At 37.2% G+C, this 23240-nt stretch overlaps 2 protein-coding genes across 3 annotated transcripts in view; one reads left to right on the top strand and one right to left on the bottom strand.

The window, feature by feature from the left end:
* The window catches only part of CDF1 (cell growth defect factor-like protein (DUF3353)), a 98206-nt gene extending 96564 nt beyond the window's left edge, over positions 1-1642 (bottom strand). Inside the window, exons 1-3 of one of the 2 annotated variants that reach the window (XM_089453233.1) lie at positions 1343-1642; positions 863-1126; positions 689-774 (exon numbers count right to left, since the gene is read on the bottom strand). In XM_089453233.1, the coding sequence (XP_089309359.1) occupies positions 689-774; positions 863-1005 (229 nt within the window). In that variant the 5' untranslated portion in view covers positions 1006-1126; positions 1343-1642. The remainder of the gene's footprint in view (positions 1-688; positions 775-862; positions 1127-1342) is intronic. The other variant, XM_089453232.1, reaches the window with a different exon arrangement.
* An 11190-nt stretch (positions 1643-12832) lies between these two features.
* On the top strand, positions 12833-13975 carry LOC149145256 (uncharacterized). Its single transcript, XM_089452387.1, has one exon. It carries the CDS (start codon positions 12833-12835, stop codon positions 13973-13975), a length of 1143 nt encoding a protein of 380 aa, XP_089308513.1.
* The last annotated feature ends 9265 nt before the right edge of the window (positions 13976-23240 follow it).

Raw genomic sequence — 23240 nt, 5'->3', positions numbered from 1 at the left:
TTACCCAAAATTGCTACCAATAGTAAAATTTATCAAGATCTTTGTCAACAAAGTATGTCAAATGATATTACAAGAGCTACGGTTCCGCAAGCATTACAAAGACTGAAAGAACTTAGTGCTCAGCTGTCAATTGAATTTCTCAGATAGTTGGAGAAATTAATTCCCACAAATGACATAACGAGCTCTTGGATTAAAAAAACCCAATGCTTAGCACAAACAAAACCATCACGTTCCAAGTCACGTACAGATTATCTCATACATTATAAAAGCTAACGTATAACATTGTTCAGAAGCAAAAGCCATATCATGAAAAAACAATATGAATCCAACTAGGAAAGTAATCCGACCTAAATCTAGCAAAAAAGTTTAAGAATAGCGACAAAATATGGGGCATTGCAGCGCGGCAATGCACCTAGTAATCCGACGTAAATCCAGAAAAAAGTTTAAAAATAAGGACAAAATATTGGGCATTGCAGCGGGGCAATGTGCTTATGCAGTCAGGACGACAAACATGGCCTTTGAAGAGGGTAATGTGCTTATGTAGACAGGGCAACCTGGTGCGACGACTCTGTGGCACCTGGCTATGTAACTCTTGGTGTACATGTATATTGATTTTCAATGTAATATATGATGCAAGTATGTGTTCCAGTCAAATCAAGCAAAAAATAATGAAATTGTAAGAACCGACCAACACGATCACCGAACGAAGCATCCATTGCACACCGTGGCTCAAGCCGACGTAGCAAAAACTCATTCCTCGATTTCCCATGGCACCTGCAATTGAGAATAAAACTCAGCTAAGAGAACAATAAAAGAGAAGTAACTCTGCATTTAAATCTACATAGATATCAACAGCATCTACCTTTGCCACCCAATTTTAAGTGGTCCAAAGAACCTCGGAACTCTGTAACCCCCTGCAGCCTTCAAGTCTGATGGTTTTGGCCATGGTCTTGCACAAAGGTTATTTGCTGATAAGGGCCCAACTGAAGCTAAAGAAGTAGTCATCTTATGACAATTTTGGACCCCCACGCTTTCAGCTACTGATTTTAATGAATTCAACTGCCAAACCCCTGTATTTTTTCCCAATACATTCGTTCATGTCAATTCGATGGTATATCTTTGGATTCTATCATCGAAAAAAACATTAGATAACCATCATTTTCTTGAGTATAGAAAACCATCGTCATAAACTAAAATTCCGAGAACTATAACACAATCCACAGTAAAAATCCCATAGCAAAACCCCGTAATTTCTGAAATGTGAACCCTAACAGAAACCCACATGCAGACACCGAGCTTGGAATATGAATATTAAGTAATTGAACCATTCTGAGCTGCTTACCTTGGGTTTTAATTTATCATGGTCGTTGCAATCAAACACGAGGTCGGCATAGCTCGTGAGTCGGTTTCGTTTTCATCCTGGGATTTTAGACGGGTGCTGCCCAAATCACCAAACTAAAAACATCCGGAAAATCATAATCCTTCCAACCCGAACAAATACATAGCTTGGAGGAAGAAATTTTGAGGGCAGAACCGTCCGGGATATTGGATTGGGGTCTTAATAGCTTGTGGGCTGAGATATATTAAATACCCACTGCAGATGAAAAGCCAGGTTTTGTATAGGTCCGAAGACTTCGCTTCACTTAATGATAATGAAATGAAATTTTCGGGTTTAAAACGGATAAACGGGAATCAAAATCTAAAACCTCCAATAGTGTCACATAATCATTGATGGTTTATACCTAATCCAAAGAATTACAATTTCTTTTAACAAAAAGGATTTATGGTGGCAGTGTGTTTGTCATTATGAACATTAGACTAAAGTCTTGATAGGGAATTTATAAATTAAGAAGCTGGAGGCAGTGTGTTTGTCGTTATTAACATTATTCTAGAGTTTTGATATGGAATTTATAATTTAACAATGGCTACGTTTACTTTTTAATATATATATAATTTAAAAATATATATAAATTTGTGAAAAGAAGTTTGATGCTTTTAGAGTTTTGGTAGATCTATAATTTAAATGGATTTAGATTGATGTAATTTATTTTTTAAAATAGGTTCTATTCCACATAAATATTATGGGTCTTTTTTATTTTTATTATTATTTTATTTTTATAAGATATTTTTATTTTATTATTTTTATTTTTATTTTTTATTTTATTTTATTTTTATTTTAATGTAATTAAAATTCTTACATTACATTACATTAATCTTTTTTTTTTTTTTTTATTCACACCATATTACATTCCATTATGTTACATCTCTACCATACTATGCATCTTGGCTCAATAAATCTTTTATTAGTGTATTGAGAAGTGTTTCATAGACATTAATGTAATATCAACTCTATTCACATTACATACATTATGAGGGAAATGATTAATGAAGATGTAAATGAGATATTGTAGTAAGTGTTGAATTAAAAAACAAGGCCGGATAGGTAGTGTTGCCTGCGGCTTAGTTTAATTATTGAACTTTGAAAGTTAATCACTTAGTTTAAATATTGAACTTCGACAAGTATGAACTAACACAATTGAACAAGGACTACATTCTCACTTTGTTTAAATATAGTTAAATTGGAGCCAAAAACAATTAAGACATACATGAAGAGAGAGAAAGAGATCATCCCTCTAGTTATAAAACAATATATTTTTGTGAAAATTTTTACTCAAGTGAGAATTTGTATGAATAATGGTTGAACATCTTTCTATGATCAAGAGCAATTACATTATATTAGATGCTTTGTCTTTCTCTTTGTGGAATAAGTATGTAGTGTTTGAAATGGACGACCCTTCTTATATTGATATTTAGTTTTTAGTTGACCTGTTATTAGTTTTCTATTGACTAAAAACATTTAAAGTTTATCTACAACTTAATATTATGAGATGAAAATTATTATTTTTAAATAAAATTTAAATTCATTTATCTCAAATATTATTGGTTGAAATGTTTCACTTCTTATTGAGTAATGATGGCATGAACTGACTTCAATGTCTTACATCATTTATTACTACTGGTCCAAATTATTTTTATTATTTATTAAAAGATGGACTAGTTAGCATTCAATGTGAAATGGGAGGGTGATCCTCGACCTCTTGTGTGAAAAAGAAGGGTTGTTCATTATTGACGGTTGACAACTATTTCAACCTTTCAACTATCCATGAGTGACCTACTTATTAATGTGCAATAGAGTGCTCACAAATTTTGTATGTGCTTATGTACAAAAATATTTTCTAAGCAATAATTAAATATTAATAATGTGTGTATGTGAGTAGAGAATTGAGGCACTCATCGGCCAAAGTGAATCATTAGTTCGGTAAAAGTTTGTGAATCAAGGTAAAAGACATGGGAAAATGAATAATTTTAAAAGAAATACTTTTTTTATTAATATATTTAACTTTTCAATTCATCAAGTTGTTAAAATAAATAAATATATGGATAAGTCGGTGGTCCTGAGCGGCACTTCAATTCCGACTGCAAAGGTATTCCGATTTCAGGCGTATGATTATTTTAGCTATCAAGATTGCAGGAATCTTATGGTCGTGAAGCAGGATATCGATTTTCATTACATCCATACTCTTATTTTTTTCAGATAAGGCTTACGATTCTTTTTTAGCAAGCAAGACTCCAGGAATCTTATAGAGTTTATCAGGGCACCGATATGCTAAGGTCGACAAATGCTTCTGCCAAAAAAATTAATATTAAACTCATTGTTTATAACCAATCAATCCCGGAAGCGTGCCGAGAGGAGAAGCGTGCTGAGAGGAGAATTATGCCGATAGCAACCAACCAACCAGGCTGCCTTAGATCTGCTCAGCCGCTCCAATCCCTGATGAGCAGGTAAGTCCGAGGAACCAATACATGCTCTGCACTCGTTCCTTCCCTGCTTCATAGCTGTTTTGTCTTCTCTGAATCCCCATGCATGCCTACTGCTCGTCGCGTTGACACCTGACAATATCAGCCCATAGCCACCCATGATAGCTATCAAACTGACACGCACTCCTCCCTCTCCGCTGAGCTATCGTTCATCAACCCACTATATTAACAGCCCTATGGTAGGGGTGACGGTTTTGGCCTGCCTCTGATTTTCTCGTCCCCACAGGCAGCGGAGTTGCTTTTCTTTGAATATCTTTTCTCTTCCCTTTATCAGTGCTAAACACTCTGGTTTCAAATCAACTGGTTTTTGGTTCTGCTGGAGGTAAATGGTTGCTCTCCCCTCGACATGCGCCTAGAAAGAGGTCAGTTGGTATCAATCCCTCCCAGTTTATGTTTTTCTGATTCTGTATCTTTTCGTTTCTGGAAGTAGCTCTTAGTTTTCATTTAAGATTGTATAAGCCTTTGTGTTTCGGAGATGCTTCTAAATTATGACTGCTATAAATCTTTAAGTCCAGAGAGGGGAGGGAATTAAGTATAAATTTCTTTTAGCATGCTCCTTAAAATTTCTAAGATCTGGTCTGATAAATGTCACTATGGTCTGGGCAATCTTTCGCAACCTGAAAAAGTTCATAGTAATTCATAAACCGTGCTCAGACATTCGTTTCAAAATAGGAGGGTGGTGGTGTATCGTTGAAATTTATTGTTGTTGCTTAGTGTGTCAAGACTCGTCTACCAGTTAACAAAATCAGGGAGATGGTATTCTTCTCGAGTTTCAATCCAAAGCTGGAACTCTCTTTCTCTGTAGAACTTGGAATTGTCATGGTATGCAACCAGTAGCCCTGTCCATCAACCGGCGTCTCAAAATTTTCTGGACTGAAAATTTTTACGGGCCCGGATTATCTCAGCCTTATCTGGAATTGTTTTTTCAAATCTCATAGGGATTTGAATTGTGTCCTTAGATGACGTGTATTTGTACTTGAAGGCAAAAACAATCCAGGATCACCCATCCTCAGTAAATTACCTTCTGTAATCCCGTATCCCTATAGTTATTATCTATGACCAAAAAGTGGTTTCTATTTCCGTGTCTGCCTCGGATCCTGGAACCATAATTCTCGAGTCTTCTAAGTATCAGTTTCAGTGTCAGAGCTGGTGTAACATCACTTAAATTCCCTCGTCTGGCATTTACTTAATCCAGGCTTTATGCTCTGAGTGTGGTCAGAGTCTGTGTTATGAAACCAGATCAAGAAAAGATAGAAAAGATAGATCAACGCCTTAGAATTCAGCCTCTTCGAGGGGGAAACCTCCTTTACATTACATAAATGAACAATTCTTGGATGATACAAATGACAAAACCTCCTTTCTATATATAGGAGTCTAAGGAGTCACAATATAATCCAGCCGACCTAACAATAATAATATAAAGCCACAAAAATAACAATAGAGGGATTCTATGGGGCACAGAAATAACAATATGGGGGTAATAGGGGCACAACAATATAAATAAGGGGTATAACTACAATAGTAATGGGGTAATCACTAGTATTATAGGGACCCAACATGCCCCTCTCCTTCAAAAAAGTGTTGTCCTCAACGCTTGAGTAGTTCTGGATACTTCTGCATAAAATTCTCATCCTCCCATGTGGAATCTTCAGCGGATAAGTTCTTCCACTTGATAAGATACTCTGAAATTGATCGATTTCGTAGCTGTCGAGTTCTTGTTTCTGTGACTGCTTCCGGTTCCAATATAATTTTTCCTTCCTCGTCAAGTTCTGGCAATATTGTTTGAATTGGGAGCTTGTCACCTATAACCTTCTTTAAACATGAAACATGGAAAACTGGGTGCAATCGAGAAGCTGCAGGAAGCTCCAATTTGTATGCCATAGTACCAATCTTTTGCAACACCTTGTACGGACCATAATACTTTGGTGATAATTTATTATCCTTCTTAGCTTGCTTTAGGGACATTTGCTTATATGGTTGTAGCCGTAGGAATACCCAATCACCTACATCAAAACTTCTTTCACTGCGATGTTGATCTGCCTGTTGTTTCATTCTATTTTGTGCCAACACGAGGTTATCCTTTAAGAGTTGGAGGACTTGTTGTTGATGTTCGATGTGATGTTCCACTGCCTGAACCTTAGAATTTTCTCTTAAATATGATGTGATGGATGGTGGTTGATACCCATAAAGTGCCATAAATGGGGTCATTTTTGTTGCTGTATGGAAGGAAGTGTTATACCACCATTCAGCCAGAGGCAACCATTTGACCCATTGTGTCTGTTTATCAGATACAAAGCAACGAAGATATCCTTCCAAACATTTGTTTACTATCTCAGTTTGCCCATCAGATTGAGGATGATAAGATGAGCTATGAGCTAACTGAGTACCAAGACAAGAAAATAATTCTGTCCAAAAATTTCCAGTGAAAATGGGATCTCTGTCACTTACAATAATCTTTGGGTTTCCATGTAGCTTTTGAACTGTTTCCATAAATGCAGTAGAAACTGTACTGGCTTTAAATGGATGTGATAATGCACAAAAGTGTGCATACTTGGTAAGTCTGTCAACTACCACCATGATGACACTCTTTCCCTCAGACTTGGGTAAACCTGTGATAAAATCCATTGAAACCTCCTCCCAACGTTGGCTTGGAATGGATAAAGGTTGTAATAGACCCGGTGTCTTAATTGTTTCAACTTTATTTTGCTGGCAAACCAAACATTCCGCCACAAACTTTTGAATATCTGATTTAAGGCCATCCCAAAAAAATTCCTTCTTAACCCTGTGGTAAGTTTTTAAAAATCCTGAGTGCCCTCCTAAGGGAGAAGTGTGCAATTCCATAAGAATCTTTTGTTTTAGCTGGGAATTCTTACAGAGGTATAAGCGATCTTTGTACCATAACGAATCATTTTGCCAGCTAAATGTATCAGAAGTACTGGAATCTTGTTGTAGCTTTCGAATAAGTGCCCACACTTCTTCGTCATTCTTCCATTCCTCCCTTGCTTCGTTTATCCAATCTGGTTGGATAATAGAAATGGCACACAACAATGCTTCCACATCCTCATCCTTTCTTGAGAGTGCATCTGCCACCACATTTTGCTTCCCTTTTTTGTAGATGATTTCAAAGTCATAACCCAACATCTTTGTGACCCACTTTTGTTGCTCTTCAGAGGATAATCTTTGTTCTAAAAAGTATTTAAGGCTATCATGATCCGTTTTTACCTTGAAGTGTCTTCCCATTAGGTAGGGTCGCCATTTCTTAAGTGCATGGAGTATTGCCAACATTTCCTTCTCATAAATAGCTTTGCTTAAAAACTTTCCCTTGATTGGACGACTTTCAAAAGCAATGGGTCTTTCATCTTGCATTAGAACAGCACCAATTCCATTTCCTGAAGCATCACATTCCACAATAAAGGTTTTTGTGAAGTCCGGTGTAGCTAAGACCGGTGCTTGGCACATTGCCTCTTTAAGATGTTCAAAGGCCTTTGTTGCTTCCGGAGTCCATGAAAATGAATCTTTCTTCAATAATGTTGTTAGAGGTGCTGCTATTCTCCCATAATTCTTAACAAACTTGCGATAATACCCTGTCAACCCAAGAAATCCTCGCAGATGCTTTATGGATGTGGGGATTTTCCATTCCTTAATGGCTTTAATTTTGCTAGGGTCTACCTTAACTCCTTCATGAGATACAATATGACCCAAATATTCCACCTCCTGGACTCCAAAGAAACATTTGGATCTTTTTGCATATAATTGTTTCTCCTCCAATAGTTGTAGCACCCTGTCAACATGTTCAACATGATCCTTCCAAGACTTGCTGTAGATTAGTATATCATCAAAAAATACTAACACAAATTTTCTAAGGAATGGTTTGAAAATTGAATTCATCAAACCTTGAAATGTTGAAGGTGCATTAAATTCATAATGACCCTCATGAGTTCTAAATGCCGTTTTTGGAATGTCTTCAATCTTCATTCTAATTTGATGATATCCTGAACGAAGATCCAACTTGGTGAAGTAAATTGATCCATGCAATTCATCCAGTAATTCATCAATAACAGGAATGGGGAACTTATCTTTAATAGTGAGCTTGTTGAGCTCCCTATAATCTGGACACATGCGCCATGATCCATCCTTCTTGTGCACCAATACTACTGGAGCTGAGAAAGAACTTTGACTCGGTTGAATTATACCAGCCTCTAGCATTTCTGCAACCATACGTTCAATTTCACTTTTTTGGACATAGGGATATCTGTACGGCCTGATGTTTGGAGGAACACTTCCTGGAATCAGATGAATAGCATGATCATGATCACGCATAGGTGGGAGACCTTTGGGAGTCTCAAATACCTTGGAATGATTGTCCAAGACTTTTTGGAGATCTGGAGAAATAGATGATTCCAATGTGGAAACATCTAGCGAACATAATTGTGCAATTACACCTCTTTGCTCCTTTTTTAGAAGCTTTGTCATACCATTAGAGCTGATTATCTTTCCTGGTTTCCCTGCAATACCCCTTAATTCAACTTCCTTTCCTTCCGTAGAAAATTTGATGAAAAGTTCTTGAAAATTAAAAGCTATTGTACCCAAGGATTGTAGCCATTGGACTCCTAGTACAACATCAGCACCTCCCATTGGAATGGAAAGCATTGGGCTAGTCAATACATATTCTCCCATGGATAGCTTGATATTATGGCACTTTCCAGAGCAATTTATTGTTCCTCCATTTGCAATCATCACTTGACACTCTGGTGCTGGATATAGGAAGCAATTCAATTCTTTTGCTACCCTACAATGAATAAAATTGTGGGTGCTTCCTGAATCAATCAACACTATTACCTTTTTCTTCTTGATTTGTCCTTCTATCTTGATGGTTTGAGGAGTGGTAATTCCCGCCAATGCATTACAAGATATGGTCGGATTTATTTGTTCTTCATCTAGGCTTTGTTCCTGGAGTATATCTTCTTCTTTTGACCTTTCTTGCTCCTTTTCTTCTTCCTCTTCACAATCTATGTAGAATAATTTCTTCTCAGCACACTTATGACCTTTAGTGTATTTGCTATCACAACTGTAACAAAGCCCTTTTGCTCTTTTTTCTTCCAATTGTTGTGGTGTCAACCTTATAGGTTGTGGAAGACTAGGGGCAACAACACTTCCGTCTTTATAGTTGTGAGTGGTATGCTTCCTAGTTGCCATAATTTTGCTTTCCATTTTTCTTGCTAACCTGAATGCCTTCTCTAATGAATCAGGTTCCCAAAGGCGAACATCATGTTGGATATTATCCTTTAAAGACCCTATGAACACATCAATCCTATGCTCCTCTGGAATATCTTTTACCCTTATGTTCAATTTTTGGAACTCCTCAATGTGCTCCATTATTGAACCCTTTTGTTTGAGACTTATCAATTGGCTAAAAAAAGTGTTGCTTTTTGTATCTTCATAATGTGCTATCAATTCTTCCGTAAAAATTGCCCAAGTGATAAATTTTTACGAGAGCAAAGCCATTGATACCATACAAACTGATTTGGTTCCAAATATACAGTTGCCATACGTACCTTTTGTGTGTTTTGCACATTATTGAGATCGAAGAATTGCTCCATCTGTAATATCCATGTGGCGGGATCCTTGCCATCAAACTTCCTCATATCGATTTTTGGAATATGGTGGGTCTTCGATCCAACATTAGAGTCTATGGAATCATGATTAACATTTCTTTTGTTCTCATCATGAGTTTCCTTTACTACCTTTTCACCATTAGTAAGTATTTCTTGTAGAAAATTTGTCAAATCTGTCTTCAAATCTGCCATGTCTGTCTTCAAATCTGTCTTCAAATATGCCATGTTTGTCTTCAAATCTGTCTTCAAATCATCCATCTTAGCTTCCATGCCCTTTATCTTAGATTCCACGCCATTTATCTTAGATTCCACGCCATTTATCTTAGCTTCTGTTAGCTTTTGTGAGCGTGACATTTGTTGCACTTGTTCTTGTAATTTTGATATATCATGTAGCATTTCTTCCTCTTCTTCATGAGTCATGCTAGAGCTTTCAGGTTCCTTACTAGGTGTTTGCATTTTCTTTCCTCGGGGCATCAGTTACCGATAATAATGCTTTACTATGCCCTTTGAATTCCGTTAAACCAAGCTTACACAAAAATTAAAAAAAAAAAAACTACACACCTTTTTTCACTTTATAGAAGCCTGATATTGAATCTGATGTATCTCTGTAATTTCAGATCATCCAATTCTGAGGTTGCAACCTGTAGTAGCCTTCTGCTTCCTCTTTCCAATGCCACAAGTCTGAGCCCAATTGGATTCTCCAAGGAAGAGTTATGTGAAATCTCCCACAGTGACTTGCTTTTAGACTGGTTCAGTAGAGCGAACTTGTACGACGTGCCACGAGTCACTGTTTCAACCTTTGAATCTGAAACACACATACAAGAAACTACAGTCCGTCCTCTTTCTGTACCTTTTACGAAATTTCAATCCGATCCTCAGAGAGAGAGTTATGACGATTTTCCCCAGGTCACCTGTTTTGAATGTAATTCAGGAGTCTGCAAAAAGGCCAACTTCCTCAGATCATATCTCCGAAAATATCACGCGAAAAGCTCTGAAATTCGGACCCAAGGTTCAGCGCCAATTCTTCTCAAATGGGTTTTTTTTGCGACTTCTGAAACGTCACAGAAAAAAAGTTATAGCGAAAATTCCACGATGACCTGTTTGGAGCAGCGAAACCCTAGAATCCAAAGCTCTGATACCAAATGTTATGAAACCAGCTCAAGAAAAGATAGAAAAGATAGATCAACGCCTTAGAATTCAGCCTCTTCGAGGGGGAAACCTCCTTTACATTACATAAATGAACAATTCTTGGATGATACAAATGACAAAACCTCCTTTCTATATATAGGAGTCTAAGGAGTCACAATATAATCCAGCCGACCTAACAATAATAATATAAAGCCACAAAAATAACAATAGAGGGATTCTATGGGGCACAGAAATAACAATATGGGGGTAATAGGGGCACAACAATATAAATAAGGGGTATAACTACAATAGTAATGGGGTAATCACTAGTATTATAGGGACCCAACAGTCTGATTAATTTTCTGGTACCAAATCGATCCGGAAATCCAATTTAGGACTAAGGTACTGGCTCTAATCCTGAGGTAGGGTTTTTGGAGGCGCATGGAGGGTGGGTCAGATGCGTCGGCCACGGAAGCCATGGTCAGGGCTGCAATCCAGGCCGAGAAGGCATGGGAGGATGCCACGTTGTCTGGTGGATGGCAATCCACCCTCGATGACGTGGTTGTCAAATCGGCGATGTGTGATGCTGACAGGGAGAGAAAAGGTATCCATAGAGATAAGTCGTCCAGGAAGGATGATAGGAGAGGTGTTAACCATCAGAAAAAGTTGATGCGTGAGCATGCTAGTAGTTACAACAAGGCCCGCAACCCTGTCAAAACTATTCCCCCGCCAACTGCAATTAAATTGGACAACATTCACCTGACCGAAAGAATTGAAAGCTTACAGGACCTTGCCTTGGTGGGTAATTGGCATTTTCCAGAAATGGATGATGCCGGGATGAGAAAGTGGCTTGAGGTTCAGTGGAAACCTGTGATTGGATATTCCCCCATCATTTCTAATCTTATGAAAGAGTGGTATTGCTTCCATTTTCTGAAGGCCAGTGATGTAGAATCCATCCTGAAATGTCCATGGGTATACAATAGGAGCTTCCTCGCCCTCTACAGGTGGTACATAGGATATAACCCTTTAAAAAATACTCCGTCGAATAACCTTATTTGGGTCAAGCTCCCAAATCTGCCCCTGGAGATGTGGTCCAAGGAGACGCTTGCTGAAATAGGTAATTCTATTGGAAGATTCGTTTATGTCGACCCAAGATGCCTGGGTGCGAAGGACAAGAGAATAGCGTGGATACTTATTGAGAAGGCCTATAGGGGGGGGGGGTTCCCTGACCATATTGAGATTGCTTGGAGAGACCTGAAGATCAAACAAAGATTGGATTTTTGGGGCATCCCTTTCAGGTGCTCTGCGTGTCACAGAACAGGTCACCTTATCCAAAATTGTTATCAGCAACCGTCGTCAAAAAGCAGGATGTTGCATCGTAAGACCAGGGTAGACTCTCCCATGCTCAGTGAAAAGGAGATCCCATCTCCTTCAGCTTCTCTCTCCCCGACAGAACTTGTGAATGGGCAAGTTTCTAAAAATCTGGATAACAATGTCATTTGTTCTCCGCAGTATTTGTCTCAGGAAGCCTCTTATGAAAGAGATTCAAGACCCGAAAGCTTGAGTAAGTTTGTAGGCACTTCAAAAATCAAGACTCCGCCTTTCCAGTGCCCGCCTATTCCGGAGCCGAATGACGACAAAGCGGTCCCGTCCCCTCCTCCCATACAGTTTAAAGACTTTATTGTGGGATCCCACCCCATTCTTATTTCTTCATCATCGTCGTCGCCCAAAAAGTCCCTGAATCTATCCTCGAATGGAAAGGAGCCAATGACGGCTGTTACCCCTCTAAATTCCCCGACCTCCTCTCCTGTTAATCCATATGATAGTGACCTCGACTTTCTCTTAAGCAGAAAATCCTTGGAGCTGGAACCGCTGACTATCCATAAACCGAGTAATCCTGGAGTGCCTTTTATTAGCCCAAACTCAGCAAGGAATATAACAGTCAGAAAGAAACATAATGGGGGCAGCAGACATTTTAGGGGGAGGACAATTGTAGCAGACAGTGGTATAAGGAACCTATCCCTGACTGAGGTTCCCATCTATGACATGTCAGAGACACAGCCTCTTAGAGCATGCGTGGCTGGTAACTCTTCCAAATGACCTTTATGATATCCATGAACATTCGAGGTCTGGGAGCAGACCTCAAATTTTTGGCGCTAAAAGACCTCTTCTATTCTGCTCAGCCAAAAATCATTTTAATACAAGAAACGATGCATAGCAGCCATGTATCCATTGCCTATTTTAGGAAAATGTTTCCCTCATGGTTCCTGGTAGCTTCAGAGGCTAAGGGTCTATCGGGAGGGCTGGCGGTTCTGTGGGACCCTGATTGGATCAGGGCAAGGGCGTTCAAGTGTTTCACCGACATTCTCATTTCAACATCCATCAGAGGAAAAGATTGCCCTATTAATATTTTGAATACCTACGCCCCTTATAAGAACAGGTTCACCTTTTGGGATAAATTATTTGCTTCAGAAATTTTTGATATAGAATCTCTGATGATTGCAGGCGATCTCAACGTAACTCTAAGCACTGAAGAAAGATGGGGAAACTGCAGGAATAAAGATCCGCTTGCTGATCGCATAAAGCATGAACTTTTGCAGAGAAATTTTGTAGACATTGCCCCTTCTAAAATGATGCCGACGTGGGATAACGGAAGATCAGAAAAGGTGTATATCGCTAAAAGGATCGATCGGTTCATTGTTCATGGCAGCATCATTGATAAAATGGGAATGCCACACTCGTCCATTGGGACTGCTCTTATATCCGACCATAGACCAATTTATCTCTGTTGGAAGGAAAGTGGTTTCAGAAAGGGGTACCCTTTTAAATTCAATAGAACATGGTTACAAGACCCAGACTTCAATGAGGTCGTAACTAAAACTTGGAAGGATTTTTCTGCTAAGGATTCGGATCCCCCGTTTATGACTTTCAGAGACAAGATGAATGCCATGAGAAAAGTGGTCAAAGATTGGCAATTTAAAAAAAGACAGAGGGATAGAGCCTCTCTTCAAGAAACGCAGAGGGAGCTGGATAGGATCCACATGGCTATGGATGCTAATTCCTTTTCCTTCAGCATGAGATGCAGGATAAAAGAGCTGGAAAGGAAAAAACAGAACATTTTGAAACAGGAGGAAGCCTTTTGGAGGCTCAAAAGTAGAGCAACCTGGCTTAAGGAGGGTGACAGGAATACGAAGTTCTTTCATAAATATGCAAATTCCAGGCGTGAGAAAAACACCATATGGAGGATAAGCGATGGTCAGGGAGGCTTTTATGTCACTCAACAAGATATCTCTAAGGAAGCTGTAAATCATTTTAAAAGCCAATATAAAAGAAGGGAAGGATGCAGTTTCTAGGACATCCTATGGGGAATCGATTTGATGCCTCAGATGTTTGATCATGAAAAAAATGAGTCTCTTTCGGCCTATAACAGAGGACGAGCTCATGGGTGTCTTGAAGGACTTCAAAAAGGACAAATGTCCTGGCTCGGATGGCTGGACAATAGAATTTTTTTATTTACTTCTTTGATATCATCAAGCAAGATCTGTTGAGGATGGTTGAAGCATCAAGAATATCAGGTAGTATTCATCAAATTACATCCTCCACTCTAATAGCTCTTATCCCGAAAAAAGTGGAGGCGGATTCTTTCCAAGATTTCCGGCCAATCTGCTTATGCAACATATCTTTCAAAATCATCACAGAAATTATTGTTGAAAGGATAAAAGAGACTCTGGCCACCTTTCTTACTAAGGATCAACATGCTTTTTTAAAGGGAAGGAATATATTGGATGCCGTCGCCAATACACAGGAAAGCTTGTTTACTATGCTCTCGGAGAAATCAGATGCTGCCATTCTGAAAATTGATTTACAAAAAGCTTATGATTGTTTGGATTGGGGATTTATAAAATGTTTATTAGCAAAAATTGGCCTGAAATCAAACTCCATTAGTTGGATTATGGCGTGCATGGAGAATGTGAATTATGCAGTCATCATAAATGGCATGCCCTCTTCTTTTTTTCCAGCTGAAAGAGGGCTTCGTCAAGGGTGCCCCCTATCTCCTCTTCTGTTTATCCTGGCAATGAACTCTCTGAGCCTTCACATTAACAAGGCGGTCTCAGAAAATAGGTGCAGGCCCGTAAAGATATGCAGGAAAAACTTCATCTCACACAATCTTTTTGTTGACGATGTGCTTATTTTTGCTATGCTCTGCAGGGCATCGTGGACTTGCCTCTATGATATCCTTAATAGATTTCAAAGTGCAACAGGTCTACATATAAACAAGGCTAAGTCTGTTCTTTTCCATAACGACACCAATATTGAAATGGTGAACTGGGTCTCTGAATTATTTGGCATAGAGTCGAGGCCGATCAAAGATGGGGTTAAGTATCTGGGTTTTCAGTTAAAAGCCAACAATTACTCTAGCGCGGACTGGCAGTGGATGATTGACAGGTTCTACAAAAAAATCTCGGCTTGGGAGTTCAGGTGTCTCTCCTTAGCGGGTAGAGTTATTTTAGCACAATCTATTTTATCGCAAATGGATGTCTACTAGGCTCATATCTTCTTCCTCCTTGCAAGTATAATTCACAAAATGAACAAGATCTTTGCAAATTTTATATGGAGCGGTAAATCTCATCAAAAGAAATATCACCTTTCTAGGATGGAAAAGATAGCTTCGCCCAAGAGTTTAGGAGGCTGGGGATTACTGGATCTGAGGGTCTTTGGTAAAGCTCTCCTTTATAAGTCTTTGTGGAAGGGGATCTTTGGGGAAGGGCCGTGGAGCAACTCTATCAAAAAGAAATATATGAAAGGAAGGGACATAGAATTCTGGTACAGGAAATGTAGGCTTGGTTCGAGATATGGATTAGCTATTTGGCTTAGTTTTCGAAAAATAGAGTAATATTTTCTAAAAAATTTAAAGTGGAAATTACAATCTGGCAGCAGAATTCTTATTGGCATAGACCCCATTATGGGTGGTCGAGAGGGCATTTCCATTCCTGAGGAACTTCTTAGCTTTTTCCACAGAATTGGTATTTTTACTTGGGACAAGCTCATTTCAGCTTGGCAAGGTCCTATCCCCCTTTGGAAAGAGGCCAACGATTTCGGCATGCCGGTTTCTCTGGCTGGGCTTTGGAAATCCGTCATGGTATCTTTGAAAGGCTGTGGCTTTCATCACACAAGGGTAGTAGACTGTCTGATCTGGACGGTTCCAAATGAAAACACGGTGGCTCAAGTAAAAGACATTTACGCTGATCTGATTGACCCAAAGTCCCCTCGTTTTAGTTCAATTTTTCGTCCGCTCTTATGGAAGACAGGTTGCCCTCCGAAATTAATTTTCTTCTCGTGGCTTGTCTTCCACAACAAAAATTTGACATGGGAGAATCTGAGGAAAAGGAATTGGCACGGGCCGAGTAGATGTGTGTTGTGCGACTCTCACGAGGAATCCAATTTCCATATGTTTTTCAAATGTCAACCCTTGATGCAAATCTGGCAGGTCTTGGCAAATCTATATGGTTTCCCTCTCATTGGTTTTGCTTCCACTCAGGCAGCTTTTGATTGGTGGAGTGCGCAAAAAGACTCATGGAGGCCCATGATTATTATTGTCCTTTGGTATGTTTGGAAATGGAGGAACAACAAGATCTTCAAGCAATCAAAGATCCCCCTCAGTTCTATCCTGCAGGAAATCATATTTGTCTATGATACCATTCCAAAAAAGCAGCCCAAAATAAAGATAGGCAACAGAACTGAGGATCTATGCTTCCACTAAGAGACTCCAAAGGTGTTTTTTGATGGCGCTGAACAACATAATATCTGTGGATGTGGGGTTTATATCATAATGGACAAGAATCTACAATACTATAATTCATGGAATGGAGGGAGCGGTACCAATAACTTGGATGAGGTGCGGGCCCTAGCAGGTCTTCTCGCTTTTTGTATCTTTTTTTATATCCAGATTATTTCTATCTTTGGTGATTCCAAATCTGTGATTGATCATGTCACAGGATCGTGTCACATCAAATCCCCCCACCTAGCAAGATGGCTGGATAGGATCATGTTCTACTGGGGACTCATGAAAGATAACTCAATTCAACACATCTGTCGTGCTCAAAATCAGCAAGCAGACTGCCTGTCAAAGGAGGGTCTGCTTCTTGGGACAGGGACCTGGTCCATGAAGGTTATTTTCGGCGAGAATTCCTGGCTCATCCAGGATTTCTCTATTCCTGGATGCTGACTTTTCTATGGTTTTTTTCTTCCTTTTCATCTTTTGCTTCTAATGTCTGAACATGTCGTGATATATGGATGCCCAATGGTATCTCTGATCAAGTTTTTCATATCTGAATTGGTCTTGTATGTGTCGCATATATTCATGGTTTTGTTTATGACTGATGCTCTTTTTGGAATATTTTTGTCATCAGGATGTATCTTCAAAATCAAGATCCTACAGCTCCTGAATGTTGTTATTTGTACAATCTGGAACCTTATATTCTCTCAATATAATATTATGGTGCTTTTTCGTTCTGAAAATAAATAAATATATATGAAAAAATGACTAGTATGTTGGACAATAATCACAATTCAAAAAATATAAAAATTAAATTGATATTAAAATAAAAGTTGCAAGCAAACCATGTGTAAAACAAAGCATAGATAGAAACGACCAATACCATTAGAATTCATTTATTAACTACTTCATCTATATGGGATCATAGCAATAGAAAGCCTTAAGATAATAATAAATAAAGACATTAATATACTCCAACTTTGAACAAGCTTTATTTGTGTTAGGTAATTTAAATTTATGAAAGAAACCAAAATTTGTAATTAAAATAAAATTCATAAAATTGGGTATATTATAAAGGGAAAATAATTAACAATTTGTTATCAAAATCTTTAAAATTTACAAATTGCATAACTTGTTCTAGAACTATTCATTCAAAAAGAGTTCAAATTGAACTTAAAATTCTTTAACTTTATGAGTAAAAACTCTACATGTTGGATAGATATTGTCCCTTTCATAAGTCAAATTAATATCTCCATGAAGGGTGGAATTTGATAGTGAAATTGCAGTTCATGTAAAAAAGAGTTCAAATTGATTGTAAAATTCTTTAACTTTATGAGTAAAAAGATATTGTCCATTTCATAAGTCAAATTAGTATCTCCATAAATGGTGGAATTTGATAGTGAAATTGCAGTGCATGGCTTATTTTGGTCATCAAATGACATTTTTTTTTAATTGACCATGACTTGTGAAGGGTGATTTTTAAAGTTATAAAACAATATTTCTAAATATTTATTTCTAATTTTAAAAAAATATAAGACAATATTGTAGATTTTGATTCTATATAGTTAATTATAGTTTTTTTTTTTCAATTGCTTGTTTTCCAATTTTACCGTTTTTTCTTCTAGTTTTGGTTTCTGGTTTCTGCATGCACTTATATAGGCTTCCATTTTACTAAATCTTCATAGTTTTTTACTTTAATTTATCTATATTTAAACTAAGAATGTAGAATATTGTCATGTTTTATATTTTAGAAAAAAAAGTTATGTTTTTTCACTTAAGAATACATTATTACCACACGTGAAGTTAAGCAAGAAGAACATTCCACATACGTGAAGTTAACCAATAGTTGATACAGTAGAGACATTTCACAACTTAAAATAATAAATTTAGCAATTTGAAAATTGTTTTCACCAATATCCCAAGAAAGACCCTGGATCTAAAGGCTACTTCAACCATGACAATATATTATGTGTAAAAAATAATATATTATGTGTAAAAAACGATAACACAATAATTGTTTGGACATTGACACCAACCTTGGAGACATGTCTTTACAATGATATTTTAAGAAAACAACGAACATTACATATATAAATTATAACACAATGCATAAAACTCACTACCATATGTTCTAAATAACATACCTGGGTACAACATTAATTGTGACCTAACTCAATGCGTAAGGCTCTTTGCTATATATTGCTATCAATTAACAGTATATTAAAACTTAACATGTGATAATATATTTGTGTTAACATTATATTAGAACTTAATATGTGATGATTTAAAGTCAAATTTATGCTATAAATTTATAGTAGTATTCAATACTAACTAGATTCAATCTAATCCATAAAACCTTTGTAACCCCTTTTCAAATAAAATCCTATATTACCACTGGGTAAGGAGGAAAGTGGTGGAAGGTGTTAGGCCCCTATACTACTAGTGTAACCTCTTATTGTTATTAGTACAACCCCCTTATTATATTGTTGTACCCATGTAGTCCCCATATTGTTACTATTGTGCCCCATAGAAGCCCACTATTGTTATTATTGTGCCCTCACATTATTATTGTTATGTTGGCTCTGATTATATTATGACCCCTTAGACTCCTATATATAGAAAGGAGGTCTTTTCATTTGTATCATCCAAGAATTGTTCATTTATGTAATGTAAAGGAGGTTGCCCCCTTGAAGAGGCTGAGTTCTAAGGCGTTGATCTATCTTTTCTCTCTTTTGTGAGCTGGTTTCATAACATTTGGTATCAGAGCTTTGGATTCTAGGGTTTCGCTGCTCCAAACAAGTCATCGTGGCATTTGCGCCATAACTGTTTTTCTACAATGTTTCAAAAGCTATAAAAAAAACGCATTTGGGTTGAAATCGTTCTAAACCTCAGGTCCGAATTTCAAAGCTTTTCGCGCTATATTTGCGGAGATATGATCTGAGGAAGTTGGCCTTTTTGCAGACTCCTGAATTACATTCCAAATAGGTGACCTAGGGAAAATCGTCATAACTTTTGTTTTGAGCATCAGATTGAAATTTCGTAAGAATTTACAGAAAGAGGACGGATTGTAGTTTCCTGTGTATATTTTTCAGATCCTAAGGTCAAAATAATGACACGTGGCACTTCATACAAGTTCGCTCTTCTGAAAAGGCATATAATCAGGTCATCTTGGAAGATTGTGAATAACTCTTTCTTGGAGAATCCAATTTTGATCAGACTAGTGGCATTGGAAAGAGGACACAGGGCTACTGCAGGTTGCATTGAAATTTCGTAAGAATTTACAGAAAGAGGACGGACTGTAGTTTCCTGTGTATATTTTTCAGATCCTAAGGTCAAAACAGTGACACGTGGCACTTCATACAAGTTCGCTCTTCTGAAAAGGTATATAATCAGGTCATCTTGGAAGATTGTGCATAACTCTTTCTTGGAGAATCCAATTTTGATCAGACTGGTGGCATTGGAAAGAGGACACAGAGGGCTACTGCAGGTCACAATTTCAGAACTGGAAGAGTCGAAATTACAGAGTTATAGTCATTTCAAGATCGAGCTCCTAAAATCAAGAAAAGGCGATATGAGGAAGTTTGATGGCAAGGATCCAGTAAATTGGATACTTCAGATGAAGCAATATTTTGATCTACATGGTGTACCACTGTTACAAAAGGCATGTATTGCATCTTCATATTTAGAACCAGATCAATTTTTATGGTATAAAGGGCTTTGTTCTCGTAAACAACTTGTTACGTGGTCAATTTTCACAGAGGAAATGATAGCACATTATGAGGATACAAAGAGAAACACCTTCTTTAGCCAATTGATAAATCTCAACCAAAAGTGTTCAATGGCAAAGCACATTAAGGACTTCCAAAAATTGAATATAAGTGTAAATGATATTCCAGAGAAGCAAAGGATCGATGTCTTCATAGGTACTTTAAAGGATGACATTTAACATGAGGTTCATCTTTGGGAACCTAATTCACTAGAGAAGGCATTCATGTGGGCAAGAAAAATTGAAAGCGAAATTATGGAAACAAAGAATCCCATCACTCACGACTATAATTATGAAAGTGTTTCTTCTCCTAGCCTTCCACAACCTACAAGGATTACACCACAACAATTGGAAGAAAAAAGAGAAAAGGGGCTTTGTTACAATTGTGATAGCAAATCCACTAAAGGTCATAAGTGTGCTGAGAAGAAATTATTTTACATAGAGTATGAAGGGGAGGAAGAAAAGGATCAAGAAACATCAAAAGAAGAGGATATACGCCAGGAACATACCCCAGAGAAAGAAGAAATGAATCCGACCATATCTTGTAAAGCATTGACAAGAATTACCACTCCTCAAACTCTTAAGATAGAAGGACATATCAAGAAGAAAAAGGTTCAAGAAGTGAAAGATCATATCGAGAAAGAAGAAATGAATCCAACCATATCTTGTAATGCATTGGTTGGAATTACCACTCCTCAAACTATCAATATAGAAAGACATATCCAGAAGAAAATTGTTCAAGAAGTGAAAGATCACATCAAGCATCAAGAAATGAATCCAACCATATCTTGTAAAGCATTGGAAGAAATTACCACTCCTCAAACTCTTAAGATAGGACATATCAAGAAGAAAAAGGTTCAAGCAGTGAAAGCTCACATCGAGCATCAACAACAAGTTCTCCAACTTTTAAAGGATAATGCCACTTTGGTGCATAATCAAATGAAACAACAAGTAGATCAACATCGCATTGAAAAAAGTTTTGACGTAGGTGATCGGGTATTTTTACGACGACATCTCCAGCAAGCTATTTATGAGAAGGAAATGTTGGCAATACTACATGCACTTAAGAAATGGTGATCTTATCGAATGGGGAGACACTTAAAGGTAAAAATGGATCATGATAGTCTTAAATACATTTTAGAACAACTATTATCTTTAGAAGAACAGAAAAATGGGTCACAAATATGTTGGGTTATGACTTTGACATCATCTATAGAAAAGGGAAGCAAAATTTTGTTACAGATGCACTCTCAAGAAAGGATGAGGATGTGGAAGCATTGTTTTGTGCTATTTCTATTATCCAACCAGATTGGATAAACGAAGCAAGGGATGAATGGAAGAAGGACGAAGAAGTATGGCCACTTATTCAAAAGTTGCAGAAGATCCCAATACAAATAATATTACCAGAACTTGAAGACGAAGGAAAAATCATATTGGAACATAGAGCAGTCACAGAAACAAGAACCTAACAGCTACGAAATCAATCAATTTCAGAGTATCTCATCAAGTGGAAGAACTTACTTGCTGAAGATTCCACATGGGAGGACAAGAGTTTTATATAGAAGCATCAAGAACTACTCAAAGCGTTGAGGACAACACTTTTTGAAAGAGAGGGGCATGTTAGGCCCCTATACTACTAGTGTAACCCCTTATTGTTATTAGTACAACCCCCTTATTATATTGTTGTACCCATGTAGTCCCCATATTGTTACTATTGTGCCCCATAGAAGCCCACTATTGTTATTATTGTGCCCCATAGAAGCCCACTATTGTTATTATTGTGCCCTTACATTATTATTGTTAGGTCGGCTCTGATTATATTATGACCCCTTAGACTCCTATATATAGAAAGGAGGTCTTTTCATTTGCATCATCCAAGAATTGTTCATTTATGTAATGTAAAGGAGGTTTCCCCCTCGAAGAGGCTGAATTCTAAGGCATTGATCTATCTTTTCTATATTTTGTGAGTTGGTTTCATAACAGAAGGCATGTCAGAAAAGAAACTTTTGGAAGGGCAAAGAAAACATCTTCATACCTACATCGATACTATGTATTTGCAGATAAGTTAAGTCAAACGCTGGAAAAGGTACTTAAAAGAAGTCGATTGAAAATAAGTTATGAACCTAAATTTTCAAACCCTTGGCAAACCACTTCTGCAATTACACGTATTTTTTTGCAGATCTCTGCTTTTCTTCCAAACCCCGTTGCATATTTGGCCTTACTTAAACTTTCCTTGCTATCTATATATATATATATATATATATATATATATATATATATATATATATATATGATTACTTCCAACACTTCTACTAGATTTTTGCTCATGAATATCATAATCTCGATTGTTTCAATGTTTATGTGAAAGTAATCGGCACATTTCAAACAAAAAAGTCCATAAAGAAAATCCTCCTTGGCTATTTTCTTTTTTGTAACCAAAGCAAATGTTCAAAGACTCTCTCTCTCCATTTCCATTTTTTAAATAAGAGAAAATGTTCAAAAACTCTACCGAATTAATGAATAGTTTATTGATGTAAATTTTATTATAATTAAAAATTATATTTAATCTAAAAAGTTCTCACTAATTAATGTCTATTGACTAGACATTGACTACTGTAATCTTTGAATTTCATTGCAATCGGAAATTTTCTCATCTAGGTAGGTACAAAATAAGCACAAATCACTGGAATAAGAGCAAATAACTAAATTGAAGGCACAAAATCAAGCGAGAAGATTAACTTATAATCACAAATCACTTGAATAAGAGCATATAACTAGATTGAGGGCAGAAGATCAGGCAAGAAGATTAAGTTTATAAAATAGTATGTCAGATGAGTTATTTCAAAGTAATTTACATGAGTGCCTAATCGTATCACAATCACAAATAGAATTTTTTTTGTATATTTAAAATATTTATTTTTTAACCATTATAATTAAATTTGATATTTGTATAATTTACGGGAGTGGTCAAGGAGCGTTACTATGTAAAAACACCACATTCAGTTATCACATTTAATCTAAGCATGTAGAAACGCTATTGCCTCTGTAATTGTGTAAAAGCAACCTCTGTAACTAT

Source organism: Pinus tabuliformis, chromosome X, assembly GCF_031772625.1.
Source record: "Pinus tabuliformis cultivar Carrire ecotype Pingquan chromosome X, CPIR1, whole genome shotgun sequence".
NCBI classification, from domain to species: Eukaryota; Viridiplantae; Streptophyta; class Pinopsida; order Pinales; family Pinaceae; genus Pinus; species Pinus tabuliformis.
This window is presented reverse-complemented; position numbering and strand designations above follow the sequence as displayed.